At 41.8% G+C, this 26,918-nt stretch overlaps 1 protein-coding gene across 1 annotated transcript; it reads left to right on the top strand.

Moving 5' to 3' along the window:
- The first annotated feature begins 214 nt into the window (after positions 1-214).
- Positions 215-26,458, top strand: NDRG1 (N-myc downstream regulated 1). Its single transcript, XM_010153977.1, has 15 exons — positions 215-297; positions 2,826-2,861; positions 9,999-10,104; positions 11,767-11,887; positions 13,838-13,900; positions 15,575-15,635; positions 16,095-16,181; positions 17,988-18,044; positions 18,959-19,062; positions 19,439-19,495; positions 20,943-20,994; positions 21,771-21,818; positions 23,366-23,401; positions 24,772-24,823; positions 25,500-26,458. Exons 1-15 carry the CDS (start codon positions 235-237, stop codon positions 25,763-25,765), a joined length of 1,209 nt encoding a protein of 402 aa, XP_010152279.1. The 5' UTR covers positions 215-234; the 3' UTR covers positions 25,766-26,458.
- Positions 26,459-26,918: the final 460 nt, after the last annotated feature.

Below are 26,918 nucleotides of genomic sequence, written 5' to 3'. Positions count from 1 at the left end.
GTTAACATTTCTGTAATCTCATATTGTGCAGGAGTGTGTATACTAATAAACTAGGAGGCATTTTCCAAGAGATTCATAACCTTCTTGCAAAGGTCTTTTAAACTATAACTGGAGACAGTGGGTCATTGGTGGGGGAGTTGGGTGGAGCAGGATAGTATTTTTTCCTGTATTTAATCTTTGATGCAAGCTGAGAACAAATCTTTTTTTCATCTCTGCAGATATCAGCTACTGACCATGTCAACAGAGTTCCAGGATGCTCACCTTGCAGAGGTAAAACCTCTGGTGGAGAAGGAGGAGGTAATTAGTTTATTTTTTTTATGCTTAAGAGTTTTATTTCAAGGCTACTCTTGGAACTGCACACGTGTTCTTAGATTAAATCTAACATTGCATAGAAGAAACAAAAGAAATTGGAGGTGGAAAGAGGGTGGTTTTTTAATAATGTAAAACTGAACCTTAATTATTTGCTCTCTCAGCCTTTGGTTTTAATATTCTCTAGGGCTAACCTGGTGATGACATTTTTTTGTTTCCTGATTAATGACAGCTCTGTCTTCAGCTGTTCTGCATGGTGTCAACTGGACAATCTCATGGATCCATCTATACCTACAGACTTCTCAGTGTAGAAACACAACCTATGCTCCATTAGCTTTTCATTACCTTTGCTCCATTACCTTTCAAGGAGGCACAGAGAGAGCCTTTACCTTCCCTCTGGGCACTTCTGAGTGCAGAGGTACAACTCTGCCTAGTGTCTGGGTTCAGTGGCTGTTTGACTCTGTTCGATGGTGCTTTGGTATGTTCCTGGCAAATAATTCACTGTAATATGTGAAGGAGTCTCAGGTTTTTTTTTTTCCTTGAATCAAAACTAAGGTTTTTCTTTCATTCCCAATGATTGTAATTCTTGACAACCATGTATATAAATGTGTTGGGTTTTTTAATGCTAGAACTATTAATTGCTCTATCTTCTTTCTTTTTTATTTCTTACCTCTTCTGCATAAACACTTCACAAAATCGTTTCCACTTGTGACTGCAGTGAAACAGCCAGAGAAACTTTAAACACCACTCCTTTGCCAAGGACATTGCATGAAAGCCGAGCTTGTTTGGATACCAGTGAATGCAGCACTCAAACTTTTCAGAAACTAAGATTCCTTTTTAATGCCAATATTGTGCAGTAGTAGCAAAGTAGATACTAAGGAGAAGCCCTATGGGTACTGAAATGCCTTTGCTGCAAAGTTCAGAAGTATCTTAAAGCACAGATTAACTTCCTGGGTTTCTGTAGCAGACAGATCAGAAGTTGGAACCTTGACAATGAACCCTATATGCTTTTATTCAGTGTTACCCTAAGTTTTGTCTGCATGGGAAAAGCAGCAGTGAATTTGATTTCCTCTGTGACCTTTCTTAACATCAAGTGAAGGAAGTTACTGAATGTATTTTGAGAAAGTGGAAAAGATTGTCCTGAAGGACACTCAGCACATACTGAGTTTACCAGTCGCATCCTGGGTGCCTGGGTTTCTTGTACAGCTGATTCTTTGTTCCCAGGCAGTGATGGAGCCTTATTTCATATGCTGTCTAGGCAGATGCCATTTCTACTCATTCCTTCCAACTCCAGAGCCCACCAGACTTACTCCTTCACCAGCATGTGAAACGAGCTGCAGTTACCAGACTTACTCCTTCACCAGCATATGAAACGAGCTGCAGTTAAAAAAAGGTTGTGAGACCAACAGTATAATAAGATTTAAAAAAACCCAGATTGTCCAAAGCTAAGGCTGTGTAAAATGTTCCACAAGCTCAGTCAGCTCTTTAGATACCTGTTTGTATATACAAGACCTTGCCTGATTACCTAAAGATCACATCTCCAGAGTCCTGTCATAATTATGGATTGGCCTGCAGTGCTTTGGGTTCCACCATCTGAGATGGTATCGCCTAAGACAGCTCTCTTGTAAAAAAAGCTGTATTGCCTATGGTGTCTTCTGTCCTTAATTTACCTGGGCTTCTGGGACTGTGTGACCTCCCTGCCAGGATCCTAAGCTTTTTATCTCTACATCTTTTTTTCAAGCTTTGGCTTCACTGTTGTGTTCTGCTGCATAAGAGGTGTCAGTTTGTCTGCTCTTCCCTCCGTTTTCAGCTCCCCAGTAGAAATCTGAACTTGACTTTTCCTTGTCTTTTAATAGAAGGACCTGATTGTAAGGGTCTACTTCCTTTGAAGTATGAGCTGTTTAGACTATTGGAGATGGGGAGGGTATCACCTTACTCCTTTTCTGGTGGAGATGCTCAACAGATGAAAGCTTGTCAGTAGTAGCAATGGCTGGTCACAAGTTGGATCAAACCTCTGTGTCCAGCCAGCCTCCCAGACATACCTTAGCCAAAACCAGGGCTTGTGAAAACCCTTCTCACCTTTCATACCATGTAACCAAATCCCAGTAATGGCTGCTTATCTGGGTAGCAAGTGTTCAGTGTGTGTTTAAGCAGTGGCTTTCCATCCTAGGCAGGACTGAGGTGTGCTGTTGGCTGTCCCAGGGCTACAATAAGCAACGGAGAAAAGTTCAGTGTGGTACTGCTTTGACTTGTCCAGTGATTTAACACTAACTGAAGATGCACCAGCTTTTGTGCTTTATTTTGCTGGTCTATAATCTAGTATTTTACTGCTTTCATGTAATCTGTGAAGATTAGCAAGTAAAAGGGTGAATTTTGCTGTTCAGTAAGAGAACTTTCATTGGATGACAGGGATGGGACAGGTTTCTCAGCTGCAGAATCAGTGCAGAACGTGTCCCAGTGCAGATTTCTGTAGCTGCAAAAGTTACTTGCATTAATGCTTTAAAATCTCTTCACAGGCTATCACTCGCCTCCTTCCAGACTTCGATGTTCAGGCAAGTAAAGCTATTCTCTCTTTTTTTTTTTTTGGTAAAAGGGGAAACAGAATTGATGTTTGAAAAAACAGCTGAATGTGATCAGAAATGACTGCTTGCCAGAAATACTGTTACTGTGGGAGAGGGGTCTGAATGAGCTCTGACAGCAGTGTGAAGGGGACTGCAGGAGGTCTTTTCAGACTGAAGCTGAGAAAGCTTCGTCAAAAGGAGGTGGCTGGCTTGCAAGCAGCTCTGTTCCTGCAAAGACAATAAGATTCTTCAGCAGTGGCAGTGAAAGCAAATGTTCCCCTCCCACATGGACATATGCTTTCCCCAATTAATTTGCTTTCATTAGTGGGGTGTGTGCATTTCCTCAGAGGAAATGTCCCTCTTGGGGTATCCCGTTATGCCATTGAAAGTTTCCAAAAGAGTCCTGAAGGCTGTGGAGTGCTGGAAGGTACTAAGCAATCAGTTTTGCCCCTAACATGAGTGGTGATAGTTTCAGTCTCTGTATTTACAGCCAGAAGGTGAGACTTCATAAAGCCTATCACTAGGTCAGCTGGTGGCTTTCCACTTTCCCTCTGTGTCATGCTTTTGAGAGGTGATTTTGTAACTCTCTTAGCTCCTCTTGTATATAATCTTATCGCCATTTGGGCTTCTGACAGAGAAGTTTGTCCTTGCTGGTTCTTAAGCTGAAACTAAGGAAATGTGCAGCTGTTGGAGTCAGACTGGGTTGAACTGGGAGGGAGACCAGCGAGCTTGTACCTGCCTCCACAGTGGGCAGTGAATTCCCACCGCTGAGGACAGGAAAGAGCGTGTGGGCAAAAGGCTCACCAGGTCTCTTTTATCAGTGGGATGCAGGGAGGGCGGGAGGTAGGTTGTTCAGGTATAAGGAAAGCTATTAAATTGTTATAGTCTCTTGAATGTGCAGGCAGAGGTCCTTGAGGGAAATAAGTCTTCTGTACATTGTGGCACATTGCACTTCATTTGTACCTGTCTATATTTTTATTCAGTGCTGTGCAAATTGATTAAAAGTGAATCACAAACTCAGCAGTCATTTTCCTGGAAGTGGAGACAGTTGTCTCAAACATCTTTATCATCTTGCAATGGCTTTTCCTTCTATAGTCAAACTGTATTTTATATTAATCTTGAATCTTCTCAATCATCCTTTCTAACGATGAAATCTACTGCCTCAAGTCTTGATAAATCTAAGTTAGTTGTCACTATGCAGCTTCCTGCAGGACTGCGCACAGCATGGGAGAAGCTTTCTGTTTGGGTCCAGATTGATCACTTGTTCTAAATAAATCTGAATCCCAGATTAAGTTTGCTAACAGGAGTACTGCTGTATTTTGATTAAGAATCCAAAAGTGACCCATATTTCATTTCTATTCTTGGAATAAATTTGCTTGGTTTGTAAACCATGTGTGTATATATAGATTTTTTTTTTAAGTTGCAAGATCAGATTCTCTAAGCCTTTTTGGTTTTTTTTTTCATGTTTTAGATTAACTGTCGCTAATCCAGACCAGTGGTTCTTGTTATTTAGCCCTGTTCTGCCAGTTCTTGCTGTTTTAATGATCTGTCTTTGAGTTTAATCTTTGGGTGTTTTAGTCAGAAAGGAAAAATGTGGAACAGTCTCAATCTGTTAAGTATGGCTGCTGCAGAGGAGGTCCTTTAAAACCACAAGTACCCTACCCATGTGTCTTTAAGTTCTTCTGTGGGTGATTTGACAGGGGTGGTTTGGAGTTGTTGGGAGAGCCTTGATTTAGTTCATCAGAGAAGTTCATCAGAGAAGTTTTACGGTTGGACTGGATGATCTCTAAGGTCTTTTCCAACCTAGTGATTCTATGATTCTATGATTCATGTGTGGCTCTGGAGGACCCAGGTCACTTGGGACTGACATGGAAACTCGTGTGCTCTTAACGAGCAACCTGTCCTGTGAGCCACAGATGTGAGGAGGATGGACCTGGCCAGGGAATGAGGTGACCAGCACTTGTCAGGATGGACCTCTTTGTAGTGCTCGTGTATGGATGTGGCTGTCCACCATCTCACTTGCAGCTTGCTCTGTCCTTTTGAGGTTGAGTTATGCAGTGTTGGGTTAATAACTATGTTTCTGCCAGTAGTGAAAAAGTAGTGACTGTCTGTGTGGTGCAGAGGTTCAAAGAATAAGTGATAGCTAGTTTTTCAGATTGAGAAACTCCCATTTAATGTGCTGTTTTAGACAGCCTTATGTTAAATGTACCTTTGCATTATTGAAATAATCCACTGTATAGTGCAGTATCACTGCTCTGGAAGCACACACTGCAAGGTGTGTGGTGTTGTTCTCTGGAGGAAAGCTTTCATGGAGTTACTAGGGGATGGCAATGGCAAGAGATGGAAGAACTGACAGCTCTGAGCTACCTCTAGTCAGCACTGTATGTCTGTCTGTGCCACCTACCTGAAAATGTATATGAAGGTCCCCTGCCTCCCAAGAAGGGGAGTGTTCCTGACCAAACCTGTTCCAGCACAATTAATGATAAACCAGTGCAGGGCAGTGTGCCCTGTGCTGCTTTATTTTGGCCTAATGCCAAACAATCTAATTGTGTTTCCAGTTTGATGTATTTGCCTGTTCTCTGGCCTGGGGGCATCGGGGCGGGTGGAGACCTGGCACCTCATCACTGCATATAGTTCTCTTAGCTCTGTGCTTCAGAAGTGAGCACTCCATCAGGAGACTGTGTTCTCAATAACTACACCAAACTTTCTAGGCTGTGTGGCAGCCGTAGGTGGCAGAGATGAGTTTGTCCCTTGTGATTCATGGCTCACGGCCATCCATGTCCACCAGCATGCAAGGACCATTTCTCCTTTCCCTCCTCCTCCTGCATGCAGAAGAGACTGAAAGAGCCACCGTGCAATGGGAGGCAAATGGGTTGGTCCTCATGGCACAATGGGGTGGGTTTCCCACTGGCATCAGTGGGTGCAGTTTGAGGCTTTGCAGTGTGTGTGCTGGATTTCCTCATCCTTTTAAGCCTCTAAAGGAAAGGGATGGTGGTGGTTCTGGTTTTGTCTTTTTGCAGAGCAGTGTGATCCAGTGATAATCAGACTAGGAAGAATCCCTGGGCGCAACTGTCCCAATAATCTGTTTCAGTTCCTGCAACAAAGTTTTTGTTACTGACTTCCACCTTAGAAAAATCACTTGCATTTGCATCTAAAAACTTATTAACGTACCCAGTTCACAACCTGAACTGGGGAACTTTCTTCTTAACACAGTTAACTTCAAATAGAAGTCTCAACAAAAAAAAAAGATAAAAATAACTGGAATGGTGGGTATTGGGGTTTTAGAAGAACATACGATGTATTGCAGTAGCTATTTAGCATTTTTCTCCTACTGTAAAATAACTTCAGGACAAAAGGGATTTGAAACCCAACATTGCAATACCACATTAAAAGCTCACATTTTTCATCTTCGAGATACTGGAAAAAAATATGGAAAATAGCATATGCAGGTAGAATATTACATTTCTTAAGTAATATGAGCTTAAAATATACTGTCTCCTAGCAATATGTGATTTAAATCCTCTTTGAAAGCACTGAAGCTTTTCCCTCAGTCTGAGGCAAGAAAAGGAGGTGCATTTAACAGGCATAATTTTTAAAATAAAAGCATGAGATGGTAACTGAGGATTACGTATATTTGAAAGCTTTAAAATAATCTTGATGGAATGCAGTATTTGACTTAAAATACAAAATACGGTGGTTTTAGTGTGCATGCATCACTTTTCTTTTTAGATACCTAAATTGTTTTGGTTGCATATCCCATATTTCAGAAAACAACTGTCTGTTTGTCAAAATGTTCCTCGGTCCATGTCCTCCTTAGCTGGGGTAGAGAGGGGAAGGACTAAATGAGCTCGCCTGTGTTATCAAGTTAGAAATTGCCTCCCTGTTCTAAACTCCTGACAAAACGTCAAAGTCTCTTGAACCCCCTCAAAAATCTGCTTTAGAATGGATGAGCTCCCTCAAATTAATAGAGCCTCTCTGAAATTGCATGTATCAAAAGAATTTTCATGTGTGTTTTTAGGGCACTAAGATAAGACTGCACGTCTGAAGTGAGAGATGTGAACAGATGGTGTGTTCATCTTTATCCTTCTATCGGATTACTGTACCTTGGATTTTTTTCCAAGATAGTGTTTTAATACAAATCAGTTGGTGAAGAGCCTCTTACTATAATGTTGACGTTGATTGGGATGTGCTGCCATCTGTTTTCAGTGCTCTGCATTTTCAAAACATCCATCCCTACATCATGTAGACAAATCACTTGATCTTTAATAGGATCAATAGAAATGTGGAGTTGTTGGTTTGATGTCACCAAAGAAACTGGTTTGAATTGATTGGTTTTAGGAGAACCTGTTGGGTATTTGCCATTAAAAATTCACACAAATGAGAAATAGCGCAACCCTCTTGAATTAGGTGAGTTTTACTGTGAAGATAATGAGGAATTAAACCAGTTGTTAAACTGACTGTGATTTATGCCAGTAATTAGGACTATGGTTGCCTGTTGTCTCTGAACTATTTTTAGTTGGCACTGAGTTTGAACTGGACTCGGGCTTCTAGTTCCAGAAGAATTAGCTGTGGCGGTCAGTGGGATATGCAGGTTCATGGGTCTGGATTTGTCTATCATGGACATATTTTTCTTTCATGCACAAGGGAGGAGGATCCCTGAAATGTGGTCCCTCCTAAAAAAATCTACCTCCTAAGTTTTCGGTGCTGCTACTGGAAGGATCTATCAAGAAAAATGCGGTTATGGGAGATGCCTATTAGTCTTTAACTGAGGAAATATTTTCTATATTCCACACTCAAAAGGAGGTGTGTTACACAGTATAGCTCAATATCATTACTGGTGTTAAGGTTGCCAAACTATCGATTTTCATGCTTTGTATTGAAAATTATCTATGTACAGAAGGAAGATGGAATGTGGAAAATATTAATTGCTCTTCTTAGTAATTGCTACTGCAAATATCTTCTGGAGTATTGTATAATTTAACTACAATACCCTATTTTCTTCCAAAAATGAAATGTACAGTAACATTAGTATGACTGATGTAAGAATACATTACTGTTGCTTTTCCACTTGGAAAATAATAGCTTTCAAGCATTTAAAGTTCTCTTTTTTTGTTGTTGTGGGGAATCATTCTGACTTACACAAAAGACTGAAAAATTGGTGTTCTCACTGGAAATTTTAGTCCTGGCTTTTAGGAAAAGACTTGCTTCTGATTTAATCAAGAATAAGTTTGGGGTGTTGCAGCATTTGAGAAAACCTGAAGTGAAGCTAAACTTAAAAAAAAAATCATGGAAACAGCAGCAGGAAAGACTGTACTGATTCTCAGGTTTGAAGTCTGACACTGTGGCAGAGACTTAGTTCATCTTTGATGTCTGAGCATTATGGAGTGAGTACTTCCCCTGGTCCAACCTGACTCAAATCCTATTTAAGAATGACGTCCTCACGAATTAAGTCTGTTTTGGTTTTTCTAGCTGGGCATTATGGGAATTATAAGCCTATGCAGGATAGCAGCTTGTCTATATAACCCAGTTTCCTACTTGGACAAAGTAGAAACCAGCCACTGTCCTTCATCTGACTTGCTGGATTTATTACCTGTTTTGCCTAAAGATGGTGCTGGATGTGGAAGATACAGCGTACCTGCTAAATAATGCAGTGAGTATGCAGAGGAACGAATCGCTAAGGAGACAAAAGCAGAACACTAGTGTTTCAGTGGACCGTAGTTCAGATAGCAGCAATGCTCAGCTCACCCAGTGTACATGTGTGTGGATCTTGGTTCATTGCTCTAATTGTGACTTAGAACTGATGTAAATGTGTAATTGTAAGGAAAAAGGGTGGAATGTAGGATGGTGTTGCCAAGCATCCTTATTTGCAGCAAAATGTGTGGTGTATCCCATGTAACAAATTAAGGATCTGAGATTTCAATCAAATTACTACCTCAGATATCTGAAGAGCTTTGGGTTTTGCTATGTAAAGGTTTCTGTAGAGGCTGTATCTGCCTGATTTCTACAGCATAATTTTTAATAGACTTTAACTTGGACTTTGCTTCTGGGTATGACTGCACAGAGCGAGTCAAGCAAGCCCGGCAGCCACAGGCAGTACGTGGTACTGAATGACATGGTTGACTGTCCTGTACAGTACATAAAGTATTCTGGTGAAATGCTGAGAGTGGCTACTGACTATATACGGCCTTGACTGTATGTGGGTGTAATGGTACTGTAAATATGTGTCGCAACTGCTGTTCTGTGATTCCTTTTACACATGTTGGCAAAATAAGAAATTGCTTATACCCATCTGAAGTTCAAGAGTAAGAAACAAGAAAGCTGTTCCGTATGTTGTGGATGTTAGTACAACCAGAGTCACATCTAAATTACATAGACATCAATAAATAAAAGATGGTACTCAGGGGGTCGTAGATTTGATAATAAAGGTGTTCTTGGCTTTAAGATCATCACATAATAAAAACTCCTGTTATGTCAAATACTAGCAGTATGCTTCTTAACATTGTTTCTCTGATAATCACTACGGCAGTGTTGTGGATATGCTGCTTTTTAGCAAACTTCAGACAGTTGGGTTTATGCTCAGGTCTATACATAGCAAGCCATAAAGCTAACACATGTGGCGGTCATGTTTACTGGGGAAGGCTGCTATAGCCACAAGGCCTCAGAGTGTGATAAGTCTTTATGGCCAGTACAGGCTACTTAATACTGCTTTCTTTGGGGAATGGTAGTTACTTGTTGATTTAAAGTGCTTTTCCTAGAAAACAGAAGTATTTTATCTTGGCAACTTCTGCAAATGTTGCTACTCATAGTTGTAAACTGTTATTTTAGGTGTTGCTATGAACTGCTTGTTATTTTTCTTTTAATGACATTACAAACTCTTTAACTATTCCCTCAGGTTGTGGTTAGAGCTAGCATCTTAAGTGCCTCTGTAGTTGTCTGTGGTCTAGAGTAGGTGACAGCCACATGTAAAATGACAGCTGAGAACCCCCACCATTACGGAGAGGCTTGGGGCTGTGGGCAGACCCTGGGATGGGGCAGAACCTGTGCCCTTGGTCAGGCAGGGTCTGCTGCAGCAGGTGTTTGGGGAGCACTTCGACAAGCCCCTAATGGATTCTTCTTATTCTTGGCCAGGAGCAAGATGTGGAGACTGTGCATGGCTCAGTCCATGTCACCATGTGTGGGACTCCCAGAGGGAACCGGCCAGCTATCCTCACCTACCATGACATCGGGCTGAACCGTAAGTAGACTTTTAGTTTAATAACACAGGTATGGCCTGGTTCCTGAACACTGCTGAAAATCAAAAGTGTGGAAGCGACCATGGTTAGGAAACCTCTCCCACATCCTTGCTTGTTTATGTCCATTGCAACCTGTTAAATGGTACCTAATTCCTCTTACAGCAGGTCTAATTCTCAGATTTTTAAATATTCCAGTTATTTACTTTGCAGTGATAATTTAAAGGAGTGAAAGGTCTCTGGTAGCTCGTAGTGAGTGTGTGTAAATGCTGTAGACACATCTGTGGGGGGTGGCTGAGGATGTATTGCCAGCAGGACTGAAAGCAACTCTGCTGATGCTTTGTCTTGGGTTCCTGTCTGATAACCAGTTTCATGGTGCTGTGGGTTTGTGTCAATTACATGTCAAACCAGGATGGTGAAATGAGTGTGGGCATTGTGTCCTTAGCCGGTATTAAGAAAATAACTTTAAGATGAAAGGCATTTTTCTGACATATACAAGAATATAATGACCTAATATCGAGATCTGGTCTAATTTGTTCTTTTCTCCAGTACTATTTGCTTCACACAACTTACTATTTCTTAATCAGTTATCGATATTACATTCAAAACCGCCTGCGGATCTTTAAAGTCTGGCAGTTTCTGAGGGGGCAGATATTACTCATAAGAAAAAAACCCACCCATTTTCTTGCCATTTTTGGGGGGAACTGCCTTACTTTTATTTTGGATTTTTAGTGGATCAGGGCAGAGCTTAATATGAATCCCATCTTCGAATAAGACTTTTTTTCTTTCTAGAGTTAGTCTGTGGTGAATAAACTTTCCCTCCCTTTGAAAGGGCAGGAACCTTCTCCCAAACTTGCCTATTGTCCTAACGCAGGTTTTAGCTAAAAATGTTTTATATTCTGCTATGATTTTAATTTTGTTTTGTAGTTTGAGGACATTCAGAAACACACAGAGAACATTGAACTCTTTTCTAGGCATCTCCAAGATCGTGTTCAAATTCATGTTTTCCACTCCAGGAGGAAAATATGCTAAACTTCTCCCCACATTAATATTGCTTGAAAAGTCAAATATCAGATCACCTCAAAGCTGGGAGCCTACAGCATTGAGTATCCCAGAAGGATGCTTTTGTCTTGAGCTGCCTGCAGCAGCCGATCATGTAATGTAATGTTTATCTTGTAATGTTTGGGCAAACGCACAAGTCACGATCTCAGCCTTGGATACTTTTTCCATCTGTTTTGACAGAATCCAAAGAAAAATGACTGGACAAGTAAAAGAATAATTTCATCTAAGCTAAAACCTGGGATGAATACTCCTGGCTGTGTTTATTAGTATTTTAACTTTGCATAAAGAATAATTGTTTGAGATTTTGATACACCAAACAAATACTTCTGAAAGGTACCAAAATAACATGTGTAAACCTCAGCTGGCCATGAGGAAGGAGCTGTTCAGGGTTTTTGGTTCAAGGAATTAAAGCAGGTTGGTACAGGTTGCTTTGTTAGCAGGGCTTTACTGGCCTTTCCTTCTTAGAAATAAAGGAATGCCACTTTTTTCAGGCTATGACATAGCTCATTAACTTGCAGGACAGGTTAATAAATGATTTTATAATAGCTGAAAACTTACTATTTCCACTCAGCATAATTATTTTGTATTTTCTTTTTCTTCTTAAGATAAAACTTGCTTCAATCCTCTCTTCAACTTTGAGGATATGCAAGAAATCACCCAGCACTTTGCAGTCTGTCATGTGGATGCACCTGGTCAGCAGGATGGAGCACCGTCTTTCCAAACGGGGTGAGTTGTCAGGGAAACGGCCCATGCTTTCAGAATTATCCACTTTCTGGAAAAAAACATCTTGATGTGCAATTTAATTAAAAAGCGCTTGCAGCAGATACAGTGGTTGGCTTTTGAACTTAAATCCTGAACCTCTGTTTCTAAGGTACTGGAACTCTGAGGGCTCTCTTGTGTTTGGGCAGGTCACAGTAGACTTTGGGGTTGTAATTTTGTGGTTTATCTCTAACTAGACTGCTTGTAAAGCAGTTCACTGACAGATACCTGCATCTGTTAGAAAATCAGGTAATTCTATATTTAAACTGACAATGTCCTGAATACAAATACAAAACTAAATTGTTCCTATAAACAGGATAGAAATTAGCCACTAAATGAAATCCATGGTTTTTATGGAATGGCAGAGGTTGATAAGTAAACTTGATAACCTACCTGGAAAATGCAAGTTGTTGAGCAGTAACAGAACAGTGAAGCCCCCACAGAATATCATAGGTAGGTGCATACCCCTAACTGTACCCTGTATGATGCTGTAACCCTTGGAAACCTTGTGTGCAGTGAGCACTGTCTTTACCAAAATGCTTGTCCCATTTACTTCAAATGAGACTGGTTTGCCTTAAGATTCCTTTCGGACAGGAATCAGCTTGGCTGAGGAAGGGAACAGCCAACATGCTGAGGGGAGGTTACAAGGCAAGGAATAGTTATTCTGGAAGAACTAGGTATTAAGGAGCTTATATGTACCCTTATTGCTTTAGCCAGTCTGTTTCCCTTCTTAAAAATTAAGCTGGTCTGATGCTGAGGAGGTCACGATGGGCCAGGTTCTCAGCTAGTGTTAACTGCAATGGCCCAGTTATCTACCAGAGCAGCCTAAAAGCTACTTCACCACCACCCCACCCATGCATTAAGCTTAACACACTTAACACACGAGTGTGTTTAACCCTCATGTCCTGAACAAGCGCTAATACTTCTGAGCTGTCAGCTGCACAGGGGAACCATCATGATCTGTGCTAGTAAAGACCAATGCTCAATAATATCACGACGACGGCACAAGAAGCTGTATTATCTGTCCCAGCCCTCCAGCTGGGACAGCAGCATGTTCAAGTTAAGTCATAGCTGTTGTGGTGACACTAGCTTATGTCATGACAAGGTTTAATTTCCCAACAAGAAAATCTAAGGAAATAACTTTAAGTAGTTTTGCAATGTTTGGTTTTAATTTGGAGACTAAACTAGAAAATCTGTAGATGTAGTCCTGATGGGAAGCAGAGATTTGGATACCTTCTGCACAGACGTGCTCCAGCTACTTCGGATGGGTTTTTTCCATGTGCAGCTCAGTTGAGATTTTGCTCAGAATTTCTTTCCCTCAGAATAGTTTCTGGAAGACCAGGAGCATTAACTGACAGCTGCTTTTACTGAACTTCCTCAGCAGTTTCACAGACTTTCCTAAGCCCTCGTTTAGTCCATAAATATTAAGAGAGCTATCCTCATTTATCCTACGCTAATCTGTGTGTCCTTAAAAACACATGTGCAAATTACTTGCCAAAGATCTACATCTCATTGCTGTATTCTGTGGTTGTGCAATATGGGGAAACCTTTTGGTGGTGGACCAGAAGTACAAATGTGGTGACTGTGGTTGGAAACTGACCTCTCATGTTCAAACTTTTTCACAAGTTTTAAATGTTAACTTTTCTTGGGAGAGATTCATTATGGTCTGTTTTGCTCTCAGTTGGACCAGGCATCTATCATCATGTAACTTACATAAGGTACCATGTAGATGATGCTCATAATTCGGCTAAATGACTGACTTGTGCTAGCTCCTGATTTAAGTTCAGATCATACTGTCAGGAATCTTGTAATGAGCATATTTGGTATTAAATCTACAGTGACCACTGTGTCTCTAAATATCCCAGCCTACTCTACTGCAAGTGGTGTAGTAACTCCACAAACACATATTTGTTGTAGGTACGTGTATCCCTCCATGGATCAGCTGGCTGAAATGCTGCCTGGAATCCTGAAACAGTTTGGGTGAGTGCAGAATTATTTGCTTAATTTTCCTCGTTCTTCTCTCCATGTGGCATACCAAAAGAGCAGGGCAGAGCAGATACTTGCCTGTGGTGTTCCTCAAGCTTTGGTCTGGCTATCGAGCATCCTGTATGCTAGAGTTACGGTTGTGGTTGTTTTTAAATTCCTGTGTTATAGATGGATCATTTTTTGCCTCTGTTTCTGACAAGTTAATTTTTGGCCTTTTTTGAAATGTGTGTTTATTTTTAAACAGGAAGCAACTTTGAGTGACATCCCATGTGCTTAATTTAGGGGCTTCCTCCAGTATTTTGTGTGTTGCCCTTACAGGAGCAGGACACAGTCAATCTGTTGTTCTCACTGTAACAACCCATGTTTTCCTGTGTGGTTAGCAGAAAACAACCCACATAGTCCCATCTGAAGATGTTTACTGTTTTGTTTCTGTGGCTTGAGTGTCTTAGAGGGTCAGTCCCAACTCCTTCAGCCTCTTTTACCAAGGGCAGATGCCAGGTTGCTGATGTGGAAGGACTTGGTGGCAGTAGTCCTCTGTCTACCCACAACAGGTTTAGATGTGTGTCCATCCTTAAAGCTTAGCTTTAGCAGGAGCTGTTGCTGAGGAAGGTATCTTTTCTGCAGAGCTGGTGCTCCTGGTACACATTAAAGAGTGCAGGTAGGTACCTTCAAGTGGTTTTCAGCTCAAGTAGAGAAAAACCTGGCATCCAGGGTTAGGCATCCTTGGAGAATGGACAAGCTGGTCTGACGGCAGGGGTTTTAGTCACAGACCAGCATCCCATTTTAGACACTGTTTTAACCAGCTGTTATGGACCAGCTTACCTCAGAACCTTCTTGAGTTGCGTTGTTTTGAACCGCCTGATGTAAGGCACAGGGTGGCTAATTCTGCTCTTGCACTGAAAAAATACTAATATTATGTCAGTACTTGAAAATCAATTAAACTGGAATGTACTTCCAAAGCCTTGATTTATTATTGCTAATGAGAATGAAAACTATCCTCAGATATTTTCCTAAAAGCATTTTATAACCTGTTTTTCTGAGTGGTTTTGTCTAGTCTTCCCTTTCATGTATTTATTTTCTAAGTCCTTGAAGGCAATGCTTTAAAACCAATTTCAGTTAATGCAAATATTTGGTTTGTCTCTGCCCTGTTTGGTTATGCAGTTTAAACTTAATCACCTCTGTGGCTGGATAGCATGAGAGGTTTCCCTGCCAGCCCCCTGTTAGAGAGGAGTCGGTGTCCCGGTTGGATAGCTGTACTGGGGAGGGCAAGGGGAGCCTGTGGAGAGGGGAGCTTTCTATTTAGGCTGGAGATTTCAGGACTGTATCGTACAAGTTCTTCTGGCAGAAAATAACCATTTCCTTCCAGGATCAGAACAATGCTAGGGTTGCTCAGTATATTTACTTAAAGATAAGTGAGAATTGCTGCTGCCCTCACTGCAGTGCGTGAGGACCAGTGTCCTGCAAATCTGCCGAAAACAAACCAGCTGGTATGTCGAGCTCCTTGCTGGGGGGCTGGTGGCATTGCTGAGGGTCCACAGTTTGCCCAAGCTGCAACCCACCCTTCTGTAGATACACGCTGGCATGTGAAAGAGGAAGACTGCTGATGCGGGTTGGTTTATTTTTGGTGTGGTCTTACTCATCTGTCTCTTCCGTTTTATCGCTGTGCAGGCTGAAGACCGTTATCGGAATGGGAACTGGAGCCGGTGCCTACATCTTAACCAGATTTGCTGTGAGTTTCAGGGAGCTTCCCTAAAGCCTGGGACCTGCTTTCCGTGATGCATTGTCACTCCCGTAGCGTGTGCAGAGAATTCCTGCTCTGCCATGCCCATTTAAGTAAGCAGTTAGGCTTTTAAGTGAAATACCGCAATCTACAGGATAGCTAATCCAGAAGACCTAGACTTTCCATTTTAAGGCCTGGGCTCTACCCAGTTAATTTGCAGAAGGTTTTTTTAATGGGAGTTCTCTATTTAAACTGAGGGTGGAGAAGTAGTTAAATCTTAATGTTCTCCAGCTGCTCAGTTGAATGGCTGTAATGAAAATTTTTTTGCATACATACGCTTGTTTTGTGCAAGATAAAACTAGACCCACTGCCTTCCTCCCGAGTAGATAATTCACTAAATTAAATTTGATGTTGAGTGTCATTTTGCAAAGGGTATGTAAGGAATCTTAAATCTTTTTTCTTTTGCAGTTAAACCATGCAGACATGGTGGAGGGATTAGTTCTCATTAATGTAAACCCTTGTGCTGAAGGTTGGATGGACTGGGCAGCAACTAAGGTAAACTTTTAAAAAAAAAAGTTAGAAAAAATAAATCATACTGCAAGCCTGTCAGGCATGAGGAACTAGGCAAGTTTGTGTGTCAAGACATGGCTGCAGATACAAAATATCCCAGCCTAATTCCTTTGGGGCTTATTCTTCTGTTTGCAAATGTACCGCTTGTAGGGCTAATGATAAAAATAGGTACTTTGAGAAAACAGATGCTCATGCTATAGTGGATTTACTGGGTACGGAAAGCTCTTAAGAGCTAGTAACTGCTGGGGAAAATCTAGTTTAACCTGGAAACAGGGTAGTTTTGGAAACAACTTCCTCTCAACATAGTGTAACATTCAGTTCATTCTTGTCCATGGCTTTGTTTACCAGCAGAGTCCAAAATGTTGTTCTGAACATTTTTCTGTGCTCTAGTTCACATCTTCTAGGTTTCAGTCATCAATCTTGAGCCTTAGATGCCAAAAAAGACTCAAAGGGCATTAGCTACAGTAACTGTGGACAGACTGTCCATACAACCAGACTTTTAAGTGACAATGTTTAGGTACAAAGAAGCTGCTGTTAACTGTATCCTTTTGTAGTTGTAAGGAAGATTGCAGTGTGGGAAAACAGATGCTGAGAACTAATTTCAAAAATCTAACTGGAGCCAGTATATAAATAAGTATAAATGTTACATGTCTCTCAGGTTTAACCTGTTAAAACACTTTTTCAGGGGGAACTGATAAAGTTTATCATTCAGGGTCATGTTCAAGTGCATGGCAGCTGTTCATAAACACTGAGAAATACGAGTATTAGTGTGTCATCTTTTAAACATACATAGTCAACCCATTGTAAGAGTCTAGGGTGATACTAAATGTAATGACAACCATATACTATGAGAAACTTTCAGAGCTGGGATGTAGCATTCTTCCAAGGCTGAGTTACTACTATTTTTTTTAAATTAACTTTGTATACCAGTTTATTTTAAGTTTGATCTGGAAGTATAAAATATTGCTCACCTTAGATGTACAGCAGGTGCCCCAGACCATTGTGTCCTTCCAAATCAAGAGCACATGAACTTTTAGGTACCAGCTCAAATATATTGTTAGTGTGGGTTGTTAGGGAGCACTGAGCAGTGAGGTTAAATGACACCCATCTGGTTGGTTTGCTTGGTGCTCTTGCAGGGAGTGACTCCATCTATACCTATGCTACTAGTAGTGTGTTCCACAGATTCACAGAGAGGAAGGGGTTGGAAGGGGCCTCTAGAGATCTTCTAGTCCAACCCCTCCGCCAGAGCAGGATCACCTAGAGTAAGTCACACAGGAACAAGTCCAGACGGCGTTGGCAAGTCTCCAGAGAAGGAGACCCCACCACCTCTCTGGGCAGCCTGTCCCAGTGCTCTGTCACCCTCACAGTGAAGAAGTATTTCCTCTGGTTCAGGTTGAACCTTCTGTTTTCTAGTTTATGGCCATTGCCCCTAGTCCTGTCACTGTACACCACTGAGAAGAGCCTGGCCCCATCTTCCTGACACCCACCCTTTAGATATTGATAAGCATTGATAAGATCCCCCCTCAGCCTCTTCTTCTCCAAGCTGAACAGACCCAGCTCTCTCAGCCATTCTGTTTCTAACTGCATTAGTAAAGACATCCTCTGAGTGACTCAAATATGAACAATGCCTAATGATCATATAGTTGGAGCAGGAGGGAAAGAATATCAGTCTAGGATATTGTACATATAAAGATAGCAGAGAAACATCCCTCGATCTATTTATGGGTAATTAAATCTTCAAGTTGTTCAAGGATTGTTTTAGTGTCTAATACTTAAATAATCTGTGTTCAGATTTCAGGTTGGACAAATGCTTTACCAGACATGGTCATTTCACATCTTTTTGGAAAGGTAAGGATGTTCAAAAGATTCCTCTGATGTATTCAGTCATCTGTATTTACCTCTTAGGGGTGGGAGGAGAGGAGAAAGCTTCACTTAAACAACAAACTGTGGGATAGGATTCATACAAGTGTTCCCAGCATTTTGGAGGTCATATGCTGCCGTAGGGCTTGCTGTGTCCTGGTGACTCAAGTGCATCTCAGTCATGACAACTCTAGGATGAGCGGCTCTTTGTTTAGATATCCAACACACAAACATGAGTATAAGCATTGTATATGCTCATGTTCTGAGCAGAATTACACCACAGACTTGTGGTGTAAGATGTTTGTAACTCTGGGAAAGGTAATGGTGCTCTTCCGTGCAAGCCTCCTCTCCTGGAAAGTGCTATACTGTTTTTTCAGGCTACTTTGCTGTGCTTGAAACTGATTGTAAGTACAGTGGAAAACTCTATTCCATCAGAACAAGGAACTAATCTATACAGACTTTAGAACCAAACTGTTTGAAAATGTTAGTGATTTGAAGTCCTTAAAGCTTCGTTATTTACTGTTGTGAAATTGAGTTCCACATTACATATCCTTGTAAGCTTGCAACATCTGCTTTACCCTGGAAACTTTCATTGAGCTTCTTACCCTGAATCTTATTTTGTTTTAAAACCTCACCCTTGTCTGACTGTAACCATTTGCACTGCAACATGTTTTGCAATCGTAAGGTCTTGACACCACAACATACTTAGAACAACATTTTTCGGTTTAAAACCTGAGACTAGTATTTATTCTGGGTGACACCGCTGGGTGCTAGAACTTCTTCCTTCCATAAAGGTGCACTCCTGTTGTGTAGATATGAGTCTGATACATGACTGCTGTGCCATGTGTTCAGATCCTTTCAGAAAATAGCCCCTATTCTGAACGACTCTGTCTCCACTGTAGGAAGAGATTCACAGCAACCATGACCTGATCCATACTTACCGTCAGCATATTATTAATGATATGAATCAAACCAACCTTCACCTCTTTGTCAACTCTTACAACAGGTAAATACATTTACCTGATTTCTAACTGCAGACTGTTTTAAGAGGCTCTCCAGCTCTTAGAGTCAGCATTACTTGTGTGGTGGAGTTACTTGTGTTCCCCTAGTGTAAAGTTCTGCTTGATAGTGCCTTTAGGGATCTCAGGTGGCTTGCTTATGGGAGAAGGGCCTTGTGCATTTGTGGGGAGAAAGATGATATGCTGGGACAGAACTAAGGCATTGATACCTCAGTCTGAGTGGTTCTTCATTAATTGTGGAAGCTACAACATGTCAGATTAAATTAACATATGTGTCAGTGCTTTCTTTAAACTAGAAGAATATAGAAGTATCTGTAAACTTTCAGTGTATCAAGAGCCTTTGTCCTCTCCACTTTTTTTTAGTCGGCGAGACCTAGAGATTGAGCGCCCTGTTCCTGGAATAAATGTTGTCACCCTTCAGTAAGTATTTTATATCCTGCCCGTTCACATGTATATGATGTGAGCTAAGAGGTGGGGTGAGTGGGTGCACTGCATATGCACTGCAGAGCTGTAGCTGAATGTGCTTATGTGCTAGGAAAGGGTCTTGTAACTTTGTGTAGAGATAAGAAATTTCTGCAGGTCAGGGACAACCGTTAGGAAGACTTCCCCTCTTCAAACTTCAGAGTCATATTGGCTGAAATGGAAAGCTAAGTAGTAGTTTGTCACAGTGTATCTGCAAATTTAGGTTTACAGAGTAATTACTTAAAAAGTAGATGTACTTAGCTTCACCTGGAAATATGTCTTAATTGATGGAAGCTATAGCTCTGAATGCACTTAAGCTGTGCCTGTGCAACCAAGAGAACATAAACAAAATCGCTTAGAAACAAACTTCCAGGAAGATGCAGCAGGTATGAGAAAGGCTATCTGCCAATCTTCTAATAGCTTTTAGCTATTAACAGTTGCTAATTATGTAATAGTGTAATAATTAGCCATTAATGAAACAGTTGTCAAGTCCCTCTCTGTTCAGCTGCTGGTGTTTACACACAGGAGACACTGAGTCTCTACTGCCAGTCTGGTTGAATTCAGATGACAGATCCAAAAGTTGGAGCTCAAAGGGCAAGGGGGGTGGGGGTGAGATTTTTATGCTGATGACCACATCTGGTTTCTTACAAAAACAAGGAATAGGAGCACTGGGAAGGGCTGATTGCTGGATGGGGCATAGGAGATGTTCTTCAGCTCTGGAGCTGTCAGTACAAGAAAGACATGGAGCTGCTGGAGCGGGTCCAGAGGAGGGCTGCAGAAATGATCAGAGGGTTGGAACACCTCTCCTATGAAGAGAGGGTGAGAGAATTGGGCTTGTTCAGCCTGGAGAAGAGAAGGCTCTGGAGATCTTACTGCAGCCTTCCAGTACCTGAAGGGGGTGTAAGAGAATCATGGGGGCAAACTTTTTAATAGGGCATGTAGCAACAGGACAAGGGATTTTAAGCTAAAAGTGGGGAGATCTAGATTAGATACTAGGAAAAAGTGTTTTACAATGAGGGTGGAGAACAGTGGAACAGGTTGCCCAGAGAGGTGGTAGAAGCCCCATCCTTGGAAACATTCAAGGTGAGGCGGGACAGGGCTCTGCGCAATCTGATCTAGTGGAAGGTGTCCCTGCTCACTGCAGGGGGGTTGGACTAGATGATCTTTAAAGGTCCCTTCCAACCCAAGCCAATCTGATTCTATGATTGATTGAATCTCAGGCAAGGTATGGGGGCATGTCAGTAGATCTGCAGCTCATACCATGGATCTGATGTGTTTAAGGTCTGGAATACAAACAAAACCATTTTCAAACACTTAGCTGTCTCATCCTCCCACCGACAAAATGCAGCTTAGGGCAAACCTGGACTGATCAGAGATCAAACCTCTTCTGTGTGCTTCCTTGCAGATGCCCCGTTCTCCTGGTGGTTGGCGACAGCTCCCCGGCGGTGGATGCTGTGGTGGGTATATCACCCCGTCCTCCCCCATTCCAAGGGGCTGTGTGAGACCATCAGAGCTCGTGCCCATGCAGCAACCTTGCTGGCTATCGATCCAGCCCAGCTGGCTCTCCGCTTTCAGACCGCGGGAGAGCTGCCATGAATACCTCGCTGTCTGTCCCCTCTGTCTGTGCAGCATTATTTAATAGTTCCTGCGCTAGGAACAATCGCCACAGCAGTTCCAGTGAACCGCAAATATTTTCCTTTTGAGAGGGATCTGCTGCTGGTATTTCAACTTGTTCTGTGGTGTTGGAGCCATGCCCTGGGTCACTATGGAAGCGAAGAGCTTCTTTTTGACCATTGTAACTCGCCCCAGATGACTGGATGACTTCAAATGTTGTGCCTCAGTGGGCATGCCCAGACTGCTGGCCTGTGGCCATAGGGCTGCTCACCACTTGGGACGCTACCAGATGACCCCAGATCACAAGATAAACAAGACTTGCCACTGGAATCCCAGAATAATTCCCACCTAATGGGTTGGTTTGTACATGGGAAAGAATACAGTCAGAAATGTGACTTGACCTAGCAGGTCAAGTTTAAAGATGTATATGTGTATACATAGAGCCTTTATTACAGGTTTAAAGATGTCTGTGTATACATTGAGCCTTTATACAGAAGCCTAAGAGACTCAGTTTAGTCTGTATTAAGCTGAAAAACAAGGTATTTAATCTGTTTTATTTTAGCAGGTCATAATTTAAATCTTGTGTGTAATGCCTTATGCTGCTATTCTTTTAATATAGGTTGAATGCAACTCAAAGCTGGACCCAACAAGGACCACGCTTCTGAAGGTAATAACAAAAGCTATTTTTTTTCTAAATAAACATCCCATCATTTAAAATCAGCTGAATTAACTAAAAAAGCAGAACCAGAGTGATGTGCTGCAGTACGGATAACACAGTGAGAATCCAGTTCTGATGTGGAAAGGCATTTCCTTCAGGGTAAGGGTATTTTAGTCGTATCCCACTAAATGAGGCCGGGGGCTTTTTGTCAAGGTTAACAGCAGGGAATTTCTCAGCTCCTCCATTTTAAAACATGACGGGGGAGTCTTGAAAGGCTCAGTATTTCACATACCCGTAATGAATTTTGCTAGAGCTGGCAAAATTGATCTTGAGGTGTTTAGAAAGGTTTGAAGAAAGCCATCAGCAGAGTAGAAGTGCAAACCATCTCTTCCTGTTGCTGTGCTTGTCTGTCCCTCAACAGCAGTGTTGGATGAATACAGTTGTTTTGTCATCCTGCCTTTTGTGAGGGCACAATCCAGGTCATCTTACCATTGGAAATTACTCTTAGTTTCCACAAAGTTGATAAAATGCTTTTCCAAACAGCAAAATGTCATGCAAAGGCTTTGGCTAATACTTGGCATTCAGAGTGTGGGTGCTATCTTCAGCTCATTCCTGATGAAGCGAAGTGGAATGAGTGTAATAGTATGCAAATGGTGAAACAAGTTTGGTCATGCTTCTGCTGGGAACTTTTACTGCATCTCTCCTCATTGAACTGGTCACTGAATATTTAAAATCAACAATTTAAAAAAAAAAAAATGCTTTTTCCTCCTAACATTGAGGAGTTAGCCTACTGCTGACCAACCACGTGGACATGACAGACTCACCCTCAGGAAAAATCTGACACTATCTCAGGTCCTCTGTCAGTGGCCAGCCTCTGCTCAGTCCAGGGATACGGCTGATGCTAGATCCTGCTACAGGCCTGTTTTGCTGCTAACTAATCCTAGATAGGATTTGGGGTTTCCTGTAATTTACACTCAACTGTTTTCAGCTTGTGGTGTTCCTTGGAACAGGACTGTTTTTGTTGGGTTGACTTTGAGGGGTGGAGTGGCAGGAAAAATGAAGTGCTCCAAAAATATTGCATGCACTCAAGATAGCTTTTCTAATTTGGCTTTCTGTGCTTCCCTTGGCAAGTCAGGCTGATGCTTGCCATCCGCAATCTCAGCAAATCGTTTTTCCCTCTCGCCTCTGAGGGTTTAGGTGTTTGTTTTCTCTCCCCTGTTTGTCATTCAGGTCAACACCGAGTCACATTATTGTAATTCAGAGCTGAACTTTTAACCAGGACTAATAGGCTAGTTTCTAAGAAACTGGTAACCACTGCCTAACAAAAAACATTTATTTGTAGCTCCAGCCAATGCTTTGCCTGGGGGTTGAGACATTTTGGGGTTTCCTGGGGTGCAATCGTAGCTTTTGTAAATGTTTAACCTGCTTACTTTGATGCATTCATCTACATGTGTTACTCACACAACAGAAGGAAATGGGTTTTTTTGCCAACATATCCTGAGCATAAATGAGTTCCGCTGGCATTATGCTAACTGGCTGTTCTTGTCTCATTTCAGATGGCTGACTGTGGTGGGCTCCCTCAAGTTTCCCAGGTAGGATTTAGCTGATGAAAATCCTACTAATCCTGTTCTGCAGCATGTCAGACTGCAACAAATGAATGTTTTCCTGTAGGGTACTTGCTGTTCCCAAATGTCAGCCAAGAAGGATGGTTATGATTTCACAAATGATGATGTCAGTTGGTCATCTGAGCTTTCTTTTTCCTTTAAAGACCAGTGAAGCGCAAAATTTAAGATGGGGAGGGTATACTATTTCCACTAATTAAGTCTTAACCAAGTAAAGATCTGAGGTGGGAATGCAGAGGTACTATTTTATGCCTGTCTACTAAACTAACATGGATTAAGGCTTGAGCACTAGTGTGTTAAAACATATTTTTATTTGGACTATTTATAGTATAGATCAGGAAAGTGGGAGGCAGGAAATAATAACGCTGTGCTCTTGCATACACTGACTTGGCTTGGCTGAGGATGAACTAGAGTTTCTGAAATATATTTAGGCATAAATTCCAAGGCCGCTAATAAAACCAGGCGAGGAAAGTTAAAATTTACCTATGCTCTAGTGTGGCCTTACTGAAAGAGCTGACCTGTAAATCAGCTTTAGAATGTGATCCAACATCTAAACAGATTTGTAAGAGAGATAATGTGGTGTTCATGAACTCAAGGAGGAAACTGGATTTGTAATTACATGCAGCTAAGAAGTCCCTGTACAGGCAGTGTGTGCTCTAACAGCAGGATGGGGAAAAGGCTTTTTTAAAGCCACACAGCAGTATGTGTCTCGCTTCTGTTACACAGAGTCCATTCTCTGCACTGAATCAGAAAGAATTAGACAAAAAAAATTATAGGCAGTATTGGCATGTGCAGTAATTGAGGTTGGGGGGCCTTATTTGGCCCCTGTGTCAGCAGCTGAGAAAAGTAATGAGTGCCTTTTTGCAAGAATGTCAGTCACAGGCAGTTGTGCTTGTGTATTCCTGCGGAGGATTTTTTGCCCTATCAACGTAACTATCAGCTCTGACTAGCAGAATTTGTTCTCTGCTGATTAGGAATTGCTCCATTACTGACCCTGTATGAACTGCTGTATGTATTTTGTGAGGCCAGTTGTTTTACTTGGGCTAACCTGCCTCAGTAACTGTGTGAGCAAAGTTTGGGCCAGTCTTAGACCACATGTAGTCACTTCTCTGGAAATCTTATTCATAAATGCATGTGTCCATTTGGTAAACTAATGGTGTGAGGGAGAAGAATTGGGAAGGGAGTGGTGGAATTCTATCTTGTAAATGAAATTTTCAAACATCCAGTAGAACCCAGAGAATATTTATGATGTCCCTGCTAAGACAGGGCATCTGTGGCATCTATAATTTAGTAATCTAACTTGCTGAGCATTGCATACAACAATACTCTTTCTTTTGCAGCCTGCCAAGCTTGCAGAAGCTTTCAAATACTTTGTTCAGGGAATGGGATACAGTAAGTATTGGTCTTATGGAATGGTTCACCTTCCATAAGAAAGATGTGTGATCTTTGCCCTGTTGAATTGCGTTTGCAAGGGGGGGGGGAGGGGAAAAGCCCTGTGGTGTCTGGTTTTCAGACCAAATTTTGTTACTGAAGAGTAGAGGGCAGTGTAGAAAGCCTATACCCACAAATACCTGCTTTACTTTATATTTTTAACGTGAATATTTGTAATAGTGTCCCCTTGTTGCATCACAGGATATGATTCATGTACTGCACACCACATGTAAAACCACCTTAGTTCAGAGACTGCTTTGATCTGTAGCTGTTTGTACTTCTGAACTGCTGCTGTGTAGATGCATTGCTAGCCTGGGCTGCCACAAAGGTTAAACATCTGAAAGTAACAGGAGCTCTGGGTCTCTTTTTAGTTTTCCCCTGGATCGTTGCAGCCACAGCACCATGCCATAAAGCTCTGTCTTAAATCCTTCAGCTCTGGCCACCAATTTTGCCTTAGTAATTTGGGCTCCTTAACGGGGTGCCTGGAGCTGTAGTAGTACTTCTGCTCATAAAGCTACCATGAAAAGTATATATTCAACCTTGAACGCTTCTCCAAGGTGGTTAAAGCTGGAGGGGAAGGCGAGGGCTTCCTTCCAAGCCCAGGAAGCAAGGCACTAACAAAAGACTCTTCTTCCAGTTCCCTCTGCTAGCATGACCAGGCTGATGAGGTCCCGGACAGCTTCCGGCTCCAGCGTAACCTCTCTGGAAGGACAGAGGAGCCGGTCTCACACTGGGGAAGGCACGAGGAGCCGGTCTCACACTGGGGAGGGAACAAGGAGCCGATCCCACACCGGGGACGGTGCCAGGAACCGCTCCCACACAGACACGCGCATCGAGCTGACGCCAAACTCAGCAAGCAACGCTGAACAATCAAGCCCCAAGTCCATGGAAGTGTCCTGTTAAATGGCTGTGGGAGGCTTAAACTGGTCACAGTGTGAAAAAGTAATGGATGCCCCCTGTGTATAACAAAAACATAACTGGTATTAGTCTCAAGCTATTCTGTAGGATGAACTCTGTTCACCAGGGTCTGACAGGGACCAAAGAAAAGAAGCATCTCATTTGCTCTATCGTTATTCTTGTAACTCAGACAGTTGCTGCTATTGTGCCCTCCTTCAATGGATGCCAAATTCTAAAGGATACTTGCCAAAAGCTGATGTGGTTGTAAACACTTCAGAGTCAAACCAGACATGCTTAATATCCTCCTTTAAAATCAAAGCTATTACGTGCCCCTTTATCCCTTATTCTGTTGAAGAAACTGGCACAATTTGAGATGAGTTTCAAAGAGGGGGAGAAAAAAATCACTATTACAGATGGCATTTAAAAAAGGAAATGAAACAAATGGGTTATGGCCTCTTGTTGAAGCTGGAGTCAAATTCATTGTATATAGCTTGACTTCAAATGATAGAGAAGTTTAATGTATCGTGTGCATCTATAGGCCTTCTAATTCATTAGTATTCAAGCCTGTTTTCCTATGTACAATAATATACTACTAAAATAGGCAATTTTAATGTGACTTTGAGACAAACTAAATCTTTAAGCTTTTTTATTTCACTTTTTTGAGATTTAGTTCCAGTCTTCCTTTCCTTCCCCCCCTCCCAGACCCTAAAACCTGCTTAGCCAAATGAGGACAGGATTTAAATTTAATAAGCAAGGTAGCATTTCCTGTTTGGGATCTTGGGCCAAAGGGTTTACTGTACCACAAAAGTTGGTGTAGCTGTAATGTCTAGGGTAGCTGTACATGCCAGCAGAGCAGAAACAGCTTGATTTTTTTTTCTTCAGACAGCTTATCTCTACAGCTCAAGTTTTTGTGTCCAGCACAATTGTGATAAATTCAGAATTCTGTAAGTGAAGCCAGATCCAGCTGTTCTTTGTCAGGAGAGATGAATGACTGTGGGATGGCATGTAATTAGATACTGTACATTCAACTGCCACTAATTACTAGATTTGAAACTGAGATCTCACTGGTGCTGAGAAGTGTATTCTGCAAAGTGGTAGAGCAGTAACACTGTATCTGTGAAATACGGCTTTTAATGACTGTGTAAGTGTAATGATCAGC

The sequence above is a fragment of the Eurypyga helias genome, unplaced genomic scaffold (assembly GCF_000690775.1).
Source record: "Eurypyga helias isolate BGI_N326 unplaced genomic scaffold, ASM69077v1 scaffold14536, whole genome shotgun sequence".
In the NCBI taxonomy this organism is placed as follows: Eukaryota; Metazoa; Chordata; class Aves; order Eurypygiformes; family Eurypygidae; genus Eurypyga; species Eurypyga helias.
The sequence above is the reverse complement of the archived record's forward strand: the minus strand, read 5'-3'. Positions and strand labels throughout refer to the sequence as shown.

Excerpts from the sequence above, each read along its gene's own strand:
- NDRG1 (XM_010153977.1), top strand. The coding sequence starts at position 235 with ATGTCAACAGAGTTCCAGGATGCTCACCTTGCAGAGGTAAAACCTCTG. Across the intron at positions 2,862-9,998 it reads TTCCAGACTTCGATGTTCAG|GAGCAAGATGTGGAGACTGT; the intron begins GCAAGTAAAGCT and ends ATTCTTGGCCAG. Across the intron at positions 15,636-16,094 it reads ACATCTTAACCAGATTTGCT|TTAAACCATGCAGACATGGT; the intron begins GTGAGTTTCAGG and ends TTTCTTTTGCAG.